The 15,582-nt window shown below is 40.8% G+C and overlaps 1 protein-coding gene across 1 annotated transcript in view; it reads right to left on the bottom strand.

Moving 5' to 3' along the window:
- Positions 1–14,103, bottom strand: part of LOC126299444 (thioredoxin reductase 1, cytoplasmic-like) — a 79,156-nt gene extending 65,053 nt beyond the window's left edge. Inside the window, exons 1-2 of the mRNA XM_049991347.1 lie at positions 13,805–14,103; positions 7,724–7,787 (exon numbers count right to left, since the gene is read on the bottom strand). Of these exons, the coding sequence (XP_049847304.1) occupies positions 7,724–7,787; positions 13,805–13,942 (202 nt within the window). The 5' untranslated portion in view covers positions 13,943–14,103. The remainder of the gene's footprint in view (positions 1–7,723; positions 7,788–13,804) is intronic.
- Between the last annotated feature and the right edge of the window lie 1,479 nt (positions 14,104–15,582).

Below are 15,582 nucleotides of genomic sequence, written 5' to 3'. Positions count from 1 at the left end.
TCATGTAATTGATGCCTCTTAAGAGTAACACATACACGCTTTACAATTTATTTTTCATATCTACTTTAGTTCCTTGACAGATTATAGATTTTAAAATAATGATGAGGGTAAGTACAACATTCCTCCCAAGAAAAAAGTCTGAGGCGAGTTATTTAGCAATTTCTTTCTCTTGAGCTTACAAAATTTCTTGTTCACACAGCAAACATGATGTATTTGTAGCAGAATTACGGCAAACTGTGAAATATAATGAAAACACACACAAAATTACTTCAATGTAATCATATTGGCTTAGTCATTTGCGACAGCAGCTGTTAAGAGATGCTAATGTTTCTTTTGAAATAATTCAACAAATTAAGATTTGAAGAACCAGTCAAGGGACAGCTAGCAAGATGTCCACACATTGTTCTCATATGAAACGAGAACTGTTTTCGAGTGATAGGTGGCTTGTGTGTCGAGAAAATTGTGGCCCTATTTATACTTTGACAGTTTTTTACCACAAAGTTGTGGCCCGAGCTATGCTCGGGCTTGGTCTCTGAAGTGTTAAAATGCAAGTTTTTACTATAAGCAGTAAAAACATGAAACTGATGAACAAGTATTAAAATAGAGCTATATTTATAAGAAGATGGAATTTAATTAATAAACCCATCTTTAACTAAGAACAATGCCATCATAGTCTTGACACCAATTCTGACATTCAGGGTGGACATGCAATTAAGCAATGGGAAATGGGCATAGCAGCCCAAGAACCCCTCAGCAATACTGAAGGTGCCTAAGGTCAGAAAGGGCACATTAGCAGCTGCAAATGATCAACAGATTATACAACACAACACACTACATTACCTTCCCTTGTGTAACAAATTAAAAACTTATTTGAAGTAGAATCTCATCAAGTCTGTGAGAATTTCATGTAGTTTTCCTGACTTTTGCTTGGAAAATCAATATCTGTGAGATTAAGCCTGAACTTTTGTAAAAGGGAAAGTTGTGACGGAGCACTCATAATGTTGAGACAGACAAGTGCTTCACAGCCTACAATTCATCACATATTACAACAAAGCTCTCAGACAACTTGCTTTTTGCCTATGTCATTGTATACCCAAGAGCATTGATCATTTCAGTGTCAGATAGTAACTAATCCTAACGGAGGGATCAGAAGCAGATTCAGAATTGTCCATGCATATAAAAATTGACACAAAGTTAATGAAAAAAAGCCACACAACTTTAATATACAAAATAGCAACAAATTCACATATCCATGCCCACAAAGCCACTGGTTCTTCCTCAGTTCTTTCTGTTCTGAAACATTCTAAGAACAATCTGACATTATACACACAATTTTTAAATATAACAGAGGATAAAATATATTAATAACTCTGGGAAAAATAAAAATCATGAAAGATATGTAAACTATTCACATAACATTTACTTCTGTAGCACAGCTTATTCACTCCAAATCTGGAGCACAACTGATGTGCCGCAGTGGCTTGCTACTACCACTCCAGTTGAGCTCAGCACATGTGACTGCAACTTCATATGCTGCTGTATACTACAAACCTTATTATGTAAAGCTCCAAGGTTTGCACCCACTACATGTACTGTAGTTTTCTCCCCTCCAGAAAAGCATCATCAATAGCCTTCTCTACAATACAGATTGTCTCCCCTTGTCCTCACAACAGGTGGTTCCATTTCCACCTAGGGTCTGAGTGGCCTGCCCCTGTGCCCTCCCATCCCTAAACAGTCCTCTTTTCCTCACTGAACAAGTAACATACACATTCCAAAACCTAGGATTAGTACTTTCTAATCAAGTCTGTCTATTGGTAGCATTAAATCAAACACTAGAAACTAAGTAGGAATATCAACGATGGAGGAAAAGACAGATTGCTACATACCATAAAGAAGACACGTCAAGTTGCAGAGAGGCACAACTAAAAGACACTTATCTAAAGCTTTCAACCACAGCCTTCATCAGTAAAACAGAGACACACACTATTCACACACACAAGGACACACACATGGCTGACAGCTCCAGCAACTCTGCCTGGAATGCAATTATCCATGGTATTCAAGCAGAAATCTGAACAGGGTAGTGAAGGGTGGGTTGGTTGGTTGGTTGGTGTTGAAGGGAGCAAACGGGTGGGGAAGGGAGAGGGGGTTTGGGATGGGGAGAGGATGAAACCCATCCGGTGGAGTGTGCAGGGACTAGACTGCCAACAGATGCAGTGTCGGGAGGTTGTGAGGCAGGGTGATGGGGAACAAAGGAGCAAAAATGGAGAGAAGCGGGGAGAAACAGGCAGATGCTCTGGCAGAGAGCTGCAACTAAACATGGTGGAAGAGGAGAATGGGGAGGAGATGATAGGACAGAGAAGTTGGAAACTTGGGTGGATGGTGCGGGTACAGTACGTTGCCATAGGTTGAGGGTGGGATAACTACGGGAGCGAAGAATATGTTGTAAGGATAACTCCCTTCTGCGCAGTTCAAAAAAGTTGGTGGTGGTGGTGGTGGTGGTGGTGGGAAGGATCCAGATGGCTCAGGTAGTGACACATCTATTGAAATCAAGTGTGTTACATTCAGCTGCATGTTGTGCCACAGGGTGGTTTACTTTGCTCTTGGCCACAGTTTGGCGATGGCCATTCCTCCTGAAGGACAGTTGGTTGGTAGTCATACCAATATAAAAAGCTGTGCAATGACTGCAGCACAGCTGGTAAATGACATGGCTGCTTTCACAAGTGCTCTGGCCCCTGATGTGGTAGGATAAACTTGTGACAGGACTGGAACAGGAAGTGCTGGGTGCGTGGATTGGGCAGTTTTTGCACCTGGATCTTCCACAGGGATATGATCCTGGTGGCAAGAGGTTGGGATCTGGAGTGGTCTAGGATGTTTTGGAGATTGGGTGGGCAATGGAGCACCACTTTAGGAGGGGTGAGAAGTATCTCAGGTGAGATGTCCCTCATGAAGTGTGGATGGAGCCATCAGAAAGGAGGTGGTCAACCTCTAGAAGAGTGGCACACTGGATTGAGGAGGATCACGTGAAGCGGATGGAAGAGAGGGTGTTAAGATTGTGAGGAAACGATGACAGGGTTTGGTGTTTTGGGAGGCTAGGAAGGTCTTCTCTAGATGGCACATAAAAAGGTTGGCATAGAAGGGTTGTTGGGCTGGGTTGCTTTGGGGAAGGAGACCAGACAGCGAGGTCATCGGTCTTATCGGATTAGGGAAGGATGGGGAAGGGAGTCGGCCATGCCCTTTCAAAAGAACCATCCTGGCATTTGCCTGAAGCGATTTAGGGAAATCACGGAAAGCCTAAATTAGGATGGCCGGACATGAGATTGAACCGTCGTCCTCCCGAATGCGAGTCTAGTGTTTAACCACTGCGCCACCTCGCTCGGTGGCATATAAGGGTGACATGTAGGTGCCGATGGCAGTACTGCAGATTTGTTTATATACCTTCCCTTCAAATGAGAAGTAGTTGTGGGCTAGGATAAAGTTTGTAAGGTGTATGAGGAATGAAGCAGTGGGTGTGGTGTCTGAAGGACATTGGGAAAGGTAATGTTCAACAGCAGCAAGACCATGGGCATGAGGGATGCTGCTGTATAGGGAGGGGGCGTCAACAGTGACAAGCAGGGATCCAGAAGGTAAAGGGCTGGAGATGGTGTAGAGCCTGAAGGAACTGGGTGGTGTCTGATGTGGGAGACGAGATTACAGGCAATTAGATGGAGATGTTGGTCAATGAGGGCTGATATTCTTTCAGTGAAGGCACAAGGACTGGAGTTGGTGCTGGACTTCTGGAATGGGATCGCTCTGGTAGAGATTATAGGTGGAGGAGTCATAACTGGCGGAGGGCTTCTTCCAGGTAGTCATGGTGATTGGTAGTATTAGGAATTCCTTTTCGTAGTCAAGTACAGACCAGACAATCTGTCTCCTTGCAATTTTAAGAGACCCCTCCCCAACTGAATTGCATTTGGAGTGTCATGCTCATAAATATGCCTTCAATTCAGCAGCTTTAATGAAAGCTTGTGCTATTTGTGGACCAAAGAATACAGTATGTCATGTGGAGCAGCATGATGGTTCCCATAAAGCATTCTTGTTTTCCAATCTAAGGGAAAATCAAAGGCCGCATAGGTGGCTCAGAACACTTGTGTCACATATGGAGAGAATGACAGATCAAGCAGGGCAAAAATTTTAACGTGACTAATTCATCACATTCAAGAAGCCCACTAGGCTTTCATACATACTTTACGAACACTACTATATGACTGTCAATAGTTGACTTGAGAATTAACAGATGTCACGTATAAGTTCAAAATTCCTGTAAAAAAAAAGAAGAAGAGAGAGAGAGGAAAAAGGAAAAAAAAACCAAACAGTAGCAGTGATTACTTAACCCCCCCCCCCCCCAAATATTAATTGGAGTGCCACCCTTAGAACAGAAAATAGTATGCTGCAGAAAAAAAAAAGAGGTCAGTGCATTAGAAAGTAATGAAAACAGAGTAAAAGAAGATGACCAGGGCAGCTGGCAAATGAGGTAATGTCAAGGGCTCCCAGATCCAGCATGCGGTGGGAGACACCCCAACCCCAATCACACAGTTCCTGCCCCAAAAATAGTTTAAAATGTTATACCTGAGAATTAAAACCACTTTCACAGAGAAAACAAAGAACCAGTTCAACTGCCCACAAACCATCTGCCAATATTATTGACAAATAATCCAGATCATATGCGATCTGAAGTTTTCCTAGCGTATTTCAAATTTGAACAGTTCTCGGGTATCCAACTGGGTAGCATCATAATTTCTCCACAATATTTCGGCAGACGTACCACACTGCCATCTTCAGGTGGTTCCTGACGAATGTTGTGCCGTTCCTCTCGGTGATTATATATAAACAAGGATTCCAAGACTTACCACGCGGGAAAGCGCCGGTAGATAGGCACAATGGAAAAAACACACAGTATTTCAACTTTCGCAACCAAAGGTTGCTTCTTCAGGAAAGAGGAAAGGAGAGGGAAAGACAAAAGGATGTGGGTTTTAAGGGAGAGGGTAAGGAGTCATCACACACACACACACACACACACACACACACACACACACACACACAAGCAGACAAATGGTAATCAATGGGGTTGTTTGCACTCACACTGTCTCTGCTTCGAACGAGTTATGGAGTAATCCGCTCACTGACAATATCTGTGCAAGCCATTGTACAGACTCTTCCAGATGCTCTCTCAGGGCCAGTTCAGTTCTGACAGAACATACAGCAATGTAGAAGAGTTGGGACACATTCATCAGTGAATTGTGTTTCTCGGGCAGAAAAACAGACCATAGAACAAGAGGAAATTAGTAGGTGCAGCTCTGGCAGGTGACAGTAGTATCCACCGCATTTCTAATGGATCATCATGTTGAGGACGAAAACCAACAAAAAACAAGGGTTCGGAGTCTGATGGTGTAGTATGATCTGGCAACTCTGGGGTCACCAGAGTAGCCTTCTCCTCTTTCCACTTCTTTTAGTGGCCAAAATTATTGTGAGAGCTTGTCTGCTGTGGGTGTAAGAATGGAAGAAGAGCCGCAGCCCTGAGACTCACTGCCCATGGATCCTTGAACCACTGGCTGGTGTCAGGTCTCTCTTGTGGATTTCCAGGAAGAGGGTTCCTGAGCAGTAGCCTTGTCACCAGTAAACATGAGGAAGTGGTTGCCAAAGGCAGTGTAACAGCAACTGCTAGAGAGGAGGGCCTATATGCCACCGGGTCAAGTTTATTTGTCGAACTACTGGGTGTTGATAGTGAGGAAGTAGTACAAGATGTACTGCTAATGACCTGTCCACATTAGTGAGACATAGATATCACTGAGACTTCCAAATAAGAGGAAATCTATGACCGTAAGCTCCTGGATTTTGTATTCATCGAGTAGGTTAGCACATTTCGACGATCAGGGATGGTGACACAGACAGGTGTGGTGCACATAGCGAAGTTTAATAAAGTGCCTGGCCACAGTCTCCATAAATTAGGGTGTATGTACAGCAAGAAGAGATGTGCCAGAAGCACTGGCATTCAAAGTGCCTCATTGAGAGTGGAGAAATTAGCACCATATTGCAGTGGCAACATACGAGGCGTGTTTTTTAAGTAAGTACCTTTTTTTTTTTTTTTGGGGGGGGGGGGGGGGGAAGACATGCTAAGATATCTCAATAATTTTATTTTTACATGGAAGCCTGTACCTTTTCTACATAATTTTTGTCAATACTGAGGCACTTGTCATAACATTGTACCAGTTTTTGAATACCCTCCTTCTTCAAGCGCAGGAACAGAAAGTAGTCACTGGGCGCAAAATTGGGACTGTATGGAGGATGATCTAGAGTTTCCCATTGAAAAGATGTTATGAGATCTTTGGGCTGATTCGCCACATGCGGACGAGCATTGTCTTCCAGCAAAACAATGCCCTTGCTCAACTCCCATGGACTGTTACTTTGATTCTGGTGTGACATAGACCACCCATGTTTCATTGCCCATAACAGTTTGGCTTAATAAATCATCACTGTAATTGTGGTATTGCTCAAGGAAAGTCAATGCACTGTCTAAACGTTTGGTTTTGTGCACATCTTAACATTTTCAGATCCCAATGTGGGCACAATTTTCGGTAATTCAAGTGCTCGGCCACAATGCCATACAAAACACTACAAGAAACATTAGGATAGTCATCCCGCAAGGAGGAAATCGTAAAGAGTGTTCTCTCTCACTTTATTGTCCACTTCCTGCACCAAACTTTCATTAATGTTCATTAATGACAGAAGGTCACCCACTCCGTTGTTCATCATGCACATTTGTGCGCGTATCTTTAAATGTTCTCACCCACTTTCTTATCATGCCATCATTCATAATGTTTTCTCCGTAAACTGCACAGATCTCACAATGAATATCTATCGCTTTTAGGCCTTTAGCACTAAGAAATCTTATAACAGCCCGTACTTCACAGTCGGCGGGATTAACGATTATCGGAGGCATCTTAAACACTCAGTACACAACGTAAACAAGGAAGAATCAGACTGTAATGGCATCAGTGCGTAGATTAAGGTACAGGCTTTCATGTAAAAATAAAATCGAGATATCTTAGCACGTCTTATTTTAATTTCAAAACGATACTTACTTAAAAAATGCGCCTCGTAATTTTTTTATCTTTCCTGGTAGCAATTCATCATTAAAAAAAAAAAAAAAAAAAAAAAAAAAAAAAAAAAAAAAAAAAAAAAAAAAAAAAAAAAGGCTGACTGCACTGGTGTCTACCTTGTTGTCAGTGGGGCCTTGACGTGTTGTACACAGTGGATCCCTTGCCTCTCAAAGTGCTCACACAGTGCTTTATCAGACTGCATTGTTAAGTCACAGTGAAAAATTAATCCCTGTCTCGTGTTGCAGTTCTTAGAAAGTGTTACAGTAACAGGTACATCATCAAGTTGTTTACAAGAAACAGGTACCTGATGAATTTTGAAGCTAGAAACAATGTTGATATTAAAAAGTGTAATAATAATAGCATTGTGCACTAACTTCAGATCAATGCAGAAAACAACAATTAAATGCACACAGCATAAAGTATTATTATTATTCAGTTGAAAGGCTGCATGTAAATAAATCCTTTCCAAAACAGTGCAAACAATTTTTAATATTAACAACTACACAATCCAACACAACATCCAGTAATTTTAACAACAAAAGCAATGAAAATAAGGTAAGAAAATATCCATTCTTGAAACTCACCTTGGGTTTGATCCAGTTCAAATGCAAAGTAAGGTTCACTTAAGGATTCCATCAACGATTTCACCTGTCATAAAAGATAATTTGTTAATTGCAGTACCATTACATCATGAACTTTGATTACATCTATAACATCTTCACCTTGCAATGTCATTGTTAAAAACAGTATTGCCAGTCTCATCAACAGAAGAAGCCCATGACGAGAAGATTTACTAGTGAAGTCACAACTGCTTTACTATAAAAATTGCTCATAGTATGAGTGTTAAAAATATAGCACACAGCACTGTCCAAGAGAAATACCAGCAGCAAAGGTGACCTCCAGGAACCCCTTTGGGATGGAAGCCCAAATTACCTCTGCAATAAACCAGCAATTGTATTTGTTTCATATATAAATTATGAACTATTGTCTAAAACTTGCTGCTGACACACAATGGTGATCGAAAACATTATGAACATTGTCCTCTGTGGGACTGAATGGCTTCTGGTGGCATTGCAGCCAAATGATGTAGTAAGAAAAGTTTGTTAGCAGAATAGAGATGAAAAGGGAATCATTCTAGCAATGATACAGTTTGCAAATGGGGATATCTGCTGATATAAGTGACTTTGACAAATGGCAGATTGTTATGGGCTGGTGCCTAGGAATAAGCATCTCAGAAAGGAAAAGTTGCTCAGCTGTTCATATGCTACTATTTTATCTAGGGAAGATGGTTGACGGACAGTTACACTAGGAGTAGGAACCAGATGTTGGACATCTGTGCCTTGGCAGAGAAAGTGGCCAGAAGCTCCCTTGTTCTGTAAAGAAAGCTAAGAGGCAATCTGTGGCAGATCTGATGAAATAGTACAATGGTTGTACACGCATTAAAGTTTCTGAGCACATCGTTCAGCACACATTTTTGAACATGGGGCTCTGTAACAGACAAACTCTTTGTAATTACATGTTGATTGAACAAAGCAGACAGTTCCGATTGGTGTGGTGCAGTGGACACTGGATCATCGAGGTCAGATTGTGAAGCAATGGAAATATGTCACCTGTCCAGAGGAATCACATTTCTTATCACACTGTGAACAGTCATGTCAAGATATATTGTCATGCAAGAAAATAGCTGCTCGAAACCTGCACTAAGTCATGAACATAGGATGGCTGGGGTAGTATTATGCCATGGAGGATGCTCAGTTGGGATTCCATACGACCTGTGGTAGAAATCAAAGGAATTATGACTGTTGTAAATTGCGCGAACATTCCTACGGACCAACTGCATCAATTCATGCTCTGTGCCTTCCCCGATATACAGAAAAAAAGATGTTAAGTACAGAAAGTTGAAGCTGGCTTATGAAGTGGATTCAGAATGAAGCAAAGGGGATATGAATTACCACTGACTAGGATTCACAGATACTGAGGAAGTTTTTGATTCAGTTTCAACACAACAGTACATGCAGTGCTTGACAAGCAAAGTACTGATTCAAAAATATTAGCACACTAAAAAAAAAAAATGTATACATTACTGCTACAGCTTCTGTCAGACATCATCAGGCTAGTGGGAAATTCAGAATTGGAATAATGGTCAGGCTAGTGAAGCTTGTACCACCAAATTTGTTTTCAGTGACCTCACAGAAAGTTTTCAGGCTCTTAAACTGGGAAAACACTGAACGAAACATATCTGACCATCTACAAATGGGCGATGACATTGTAGAGTATTGCCACTACTATGGATGAACATGAATCCCTAATGAGTAAACTTGTCACGTAAGTTTGAATGTTACCTTAAAAATGGATGATAATAGTTTTGTTTGAATTAAGAACAAAGGACATAGAAGCAGTCGAGCTTTTCTTTTCAGGATACTCTAAGACAATAATTGGATGGACACCAAAACAAATAAACAGAAGAGTAAAAATGGACTGTATAGATTTTGGTAAACTAAATTTATGGTACATGAATGTCTCTAATGTGTTTGAAATTAGAACCTTAGGTTATTAGAGTGTTTACTGCCAGTTTGGGCTGTGCAAGCAACTCAAAAATGGACGATTGCTCAATAATCAAAGGAGAGATAGGAAAACAAAATTAATAGATCAGGAAACAGACTGGAGGACATAATTATGACCATAATGAAAATAAAATGGAGATGTGTGTGAGATGTAGACAGGCAATGGACAATAGATGGACCAAAAAAGTTATTCATTGGATTCATACAGAAAGACCAGGAAGATGATTAATGGAAGTTGGTTAGAGGACATTAGAAAGCATGCAACAGCAAATTGAACGTGTATCACAAAAGACTCTAATGGGTGGAAATGTCAAGTAGCAGCCTTAATCCAGTAGTATATTTCAACTGGACGACGACGATGATGATCCCTTCTCGAGTCATTAATACACAACATGATCAACAATGGCCCTATAAAACTTACTTGGGGTATATCTGTACATGTGGATAATTGTTCAATAAAATGCTACATTCACCTTTCAAGGAGTTTTCAGTGCTAGTGAAAGTCTGCATGTCCCAACACATTTCTGATAGATTCTGGGTGGTATCTAATAATCAGCTTTTCAAAATTATTCAATCCGCCTTGTAGGGTGTTCTGTGGACTCTTAGGGTATTCTTAGCATACATATGTATACTGTACAGTGCATGGTTGAAGGAAAATTACTGTATACAATATTTTGGCAGTTTACTGTTCTCAGTTTGGAAGTACAGAAGCGTCCGATCCCACCCATCTGCTTTGACCTATGGCGTCACAAATATGGCAGAAACAACCATAAACCTGGCAGAAATGACCATAAACCACGATTACAATACAGCGCATATAAAGTCGGTACATACACATTATGAGGACGAAAATACATCAAAAAACAAACACACACATTTTCCACAAAAAGCCTAAAGACACTAATGGGACAAGTGTGGGAAATGGGGTGTTTTTGGGCGGGGGGGGGGGGGGGCAAACTAAATATAAACAAACAGACACCCACGCACAAAACAACGGAAAAAAAACCGACTTCACAAAACTCCCAAACACCACGAAAAACAATATCATCTGGAATCGGACAGTTCCCTTGACCTATATAGCTCAACACCAGCTCCTGATCCCAAAAATTAGGATCAAACACTTTCCTTGGCTTATATAGCTCAAAAACATCTCCACATACCAATATCAACATACATAGCCACACATTGGGATCGAACACTTCCCTTGACCTGCGCACTGTTAATTTTATCAGTCATATCCATTCCTGAACAAAAACAACAACCGATTAATTTTACTAAAATTACCACATGATGCACAGTGAACAACACTAAATTAACCTTCACACAAAATCATTAACTCACTGAAACAAATTACACTACAAACACTGCCGACACTTGAACAATTCTGGATAATGAGCAGAAGCAAACTGAGCCCATTACACCACACAAACGAAAACCCTGAACATACCACCAGAGAGCACAACCAACCACAACATTAAGACGTCTACAAACATGCCACACTCACAAACAGCGCCATTATGATGTCACACAAGACAACACCCATACGTCACGGGTCAAAGCTGAAGAGTGGGATCGGACGATTCTATTGACATGTAGTTTATTCATGAAAGATGAGGCAATGGAACACGTTACTGACTTTGCATGTTTTGAGATATGAGTTTTTGCTAGATCATTTGCTAGGCTCTGACAGACCTAAATGATGCACAACTTCCCACTAAGCTGTCTCAACCAGCTTCCCAATATTATCTTTTATAACATAAAAGTGGCAACATGGTTTTGCAACATTCTACATCATAAACAAGGGTGATTTTTTAGCAACTGAATAACTGATTTTGTACACATTCATCTGGAGATTGTCATTTCGTACCAGACTACAACTCCTCCAATTTCGTAAAACTAAAACTTTGCAGTTTGTCATGAGTAGGGTGTAACTTTCTATCAGTTCTAAAACACACACACACACACACACACACACACACACACACACACACACACACACACACACACACTCCTAGCCTTAATAAACGAACTTAAGTTAAAACTACAAACGTAGCTACACTTTGATCTCTACCACGACTTAAAAATACCATGTTTCATTTCTAGCAAGCAATGTTTGTGTCATGTTTGTACTGTTCGGCTAGATAATTGTGTCCAAGGGGCATGGGTTCTCTGTGGCTGTATTACCAATACTCTACCAATAAGTAGCTACTTCTGGATGGTCTGTGTTAGAACTGCAGTAATCTACAATAATAAAACAGTAAAATGGACACTATATAAAAAAAATGTTCAAAAGTGTGTGAAATCTTATGGGACTTAACTGCTAGGGTCATCAGTCACTAAGCTTACACACTACTTAACCTAAAGTATCCTAAGGACAAACACACACACCCATGCCTGAGGGAGGACTCTAACCTCAGCTGGGACCTTCCGCACAGTCCATGACTGCAGCGCCCTAGACCACTCGGCTAATCCTGCACGGCAGACGCTATAATAAAATATCAGTTTTGTTGCTAGTGTGATAGCACTCAGTTGCCAGTCCGGTAGTCATTGCTTTACTACTACAAATGAGTATACTGGGTGTTCTTTTACATCATTCAATATTTTTGCTTTAAATAGATCCACTGGAGGGACTGAGCACTAATTTGTACTGCACTAAACATTTTCAATTTTTGAAGTCATCGCTGGGGAAGTATGAGAACTCATAATTATTTCTAGACTTATACTGTGTGACAAATGCAGGTGATTGATATAGAAGTAGCAATTGGTGGATCAATACTGTGCCCCCACCACATCTTTTTATGGATGGCCTATCTTCTCCAACTGCTGGAAACAAAAAATTGGTTCGAGCAATCTGCAGTAAACAGTGGTTATGAATGGAGTTAATTTCATTACAAATTCTGAATAGAACATGCTAAACCCTCCAAATGTGCTATGGGATGGGTGCTGCTTAAGTTTTTGAAATTCCATATGTTTTTTTTAACGCTATTACTACTGACTGCTATATGCAATGGTACAGCAACTGGATAATGGCATTGTCTACATGAAAAAATATCCAAAGACAGATTTTTTTGCATTCCAAGTACCGTTTTCCCCACTACTACTTTCAAGCACTGTTTCTGCTACAAGCATTTTGACACGAAAGTTTGTGCCAATACCTCACCAGAACATCTTGGAGGGTTTTTTAAAAGGGAGTGCAACAGTATTGTGCATTGTCTTTCTTGTGGACCAAGACATTCCATTTAACCTCTGTCAAGATGTTTTATACTTTGATTTGTCTGCAGCACACACTGTGTCATAAAAATGTTTTATTACACTGTTTGTACACCAAGCAGGATTTCTAGCATCTTAAATTATTGTGTAGACTACACATTGTTCTAAGCTTGATCAACAATTCATTTGAATTTCCTCCACATGTCCATGGCCTAAATCGCAAAATTCTAATTATTGTTCGTGAAACAAGGGCATTTCTATCTCTTCAGAAATCTTGAAAAAGTACTTTTTTCCTTAGGTTTATTGCATTATCAGTCTGTTGTACACTTGTGATCATGCACGATACACTGCCGACTCTACACCGAAGGTAATCTCTACATGAATATCCTCAATCATATCTTGTACTTTCTCGTCGCTAGAATTTGGTATCCATACACTGCATTATAAATATTGCTAGACTAAAATAAAAACTTGTAAAGCTGCCACACACAGATGCGAGGGCGGAAAAAAAACTACCTCTGAACTACATCAATATTTACGGCAAATTGTCTAGAAAAGGCAACAGGTTTTTTTTTTTTTTTACCCCTCATTTTCTATTACTCGTGTGCCGTAGTTGGAACAACCTAGTGCATGGTAGTTAAATTTCTTATATTCTTAACGTAATGTAACAAATAAACTGACAGCAACTATGTAGGACGCAATCCACTTACAACGTTAATAAAAACATTTCACTGTCAGTAGGCCCTACAGCTCTTAATTTCTGGGTAAAAGGATGCATAGTTACTTGTTTTCAACGAATGGTCTCTCTATATTTTACAGAATAATTACAGGTCATACAATCTCATACATTCCACATGGAAAAAAACAATGTTTAATTAATGTAGTACCCACCTCCTTGCAGAAAGGGCATGTTGTCTTGCTAAAAATTGTTACTTTATTACTATTAATAATGTAGTCTACTAAACTTTCACCAGATAATTTCTCCATAGTGGCAGTTATCTGCTTGAATAATACACTAAATATTTTCATACTCCATAACCTTTACATTAAGAGCACCGCCGCGCTATCACGCACATGCAACACACTTCCCCCCAAAACAAAACTCTGTCGCAGATCAGCGATGTACCGAACTTATATCCGCTCTCACCACAGATACTAAAAGTTGCAGCGTCACTTATCTTGCACGCAATGACTTGCACGTCATACAGACCCTGAAAGTCACTGGTTGACTACGTCACTTTGCCGGAGCATAACATCGCAACTATCTTTAACGTCCGTTTTCAATACTCATGGCTTGATATTTTAAAATGACAACTCTGCAGTTTTCCCTTGGGCCTCCTGCAAAGCGCCAATATAAGACATACGAATTTGTAAGGCGCAAATGGCCAATAGAGACAGTAAGAATGGATTGGGGCACAGGCAGGACAGTAATGCGTAATTATGACGCGTGAAAATGCAGCTGAGATGAGAAGGACATGTAGCCAGGCGAATAGATTGAATATGGATACAAAATACATGAAATGCCTAAAACGACCTCTCGGGAGGGGAGTGAACGACATAAGAAAACATCCACAAGAACAAAATGGATATGTATCACAGAAGATTATACTTTATTTACACACAGAATAGTCTAACGGATGACTAATGGCTTCAAAGGATACATTTGTTAATTTTAAGGCCAAATAAAGATAAGAGAAACTTTCGTTTACTATGAAACAGAGACGCGTCTTCGGCCATTTAAGTTAAATCGAAGCAATAAAATTCTAAGGTCAGCCAACCAAGTTAAATTCGAATGGTACATTTTTTTCTCTGAAAAGGTAGCTAAAGTGTCTGCTCTCTTCTGTATTTCCTTCCAGTTATTTCATGTTGCTGGGAAATACATTGTACAGCCACGTTAATGTGTCTACCGGCTATGTTCTACGTCAAAGTGCAATGACCACTCACCGACAGCAGATGGCAGCAGTAGCAGTGGAGGGTATATGAAACGTTTCGGGGGATTTGGGGGAGGCGGAAAAACATGCAGTCGTAGTCATAATGTGGAGACGGAACGATTTATCTGACATCCAAAAGCGCATGATTATTGGATCTCAGGCCAAGGGTGGAAGAACTTCAGAAATTGCTAAGTTTGTAAGCCATTCGCTTGCAGCCATGGTTAAAGCATACCGCGCATGGTACAATGGCGCTATCCAAAACCGGCGCCGAGGCAACTGTGGCGTACCACGGGCCATAGACGATTGGGAGATGTGTACGGGCGAATTGACGTTCAACAATCGATCAACCGACCGCCCAGATGAACCAAGGGGCGACCAATAGCACCTCAATGACTGCTGCTGCGTGTGGGGCCCCAGAGCAGGAGTCTAGTTCACGCACTGCTGCTCATCTTCGACGAAGGCTGGAATTTGCAACCGGACATGCACTGATTGGTGGCAGATGGCCTTTTCAGATGAATCACGTTTTGTGCCAAACACTCTGCAACAATCGTCGAAAGGGTCCAGACCGAGCGAACACTACGGGACTTAACATCTGAGGTCATCAGTCCCCTAGAACTTAGAACTACTTAAACCTAACTAACCTAAGGACATCACACACATCCATGCCCGAGGCAGAATTCGAACCTGCGACTGTAGCGGTCGCGCTGTTTCAGACTGAAGCGCCTAGAACCGCTCGGC

This window comes from Schistocerca gregaria, chromosome X, assembly GCF_023897955.1.
Source record: "Schistocerca gregaria isolate iqSchGreg1 chromosome X, iqSchGreg1.2, whole genome shotgun sequence".
NCBI lineage: Eukaryota > Metazoa > Arthropoda > Insecta > Orthoptera > Acrididae > Schistocerca > Schistocerca gregaria.
This window is presented reverse-complemented; position numbering and strand designations above follow the sequence as displayed.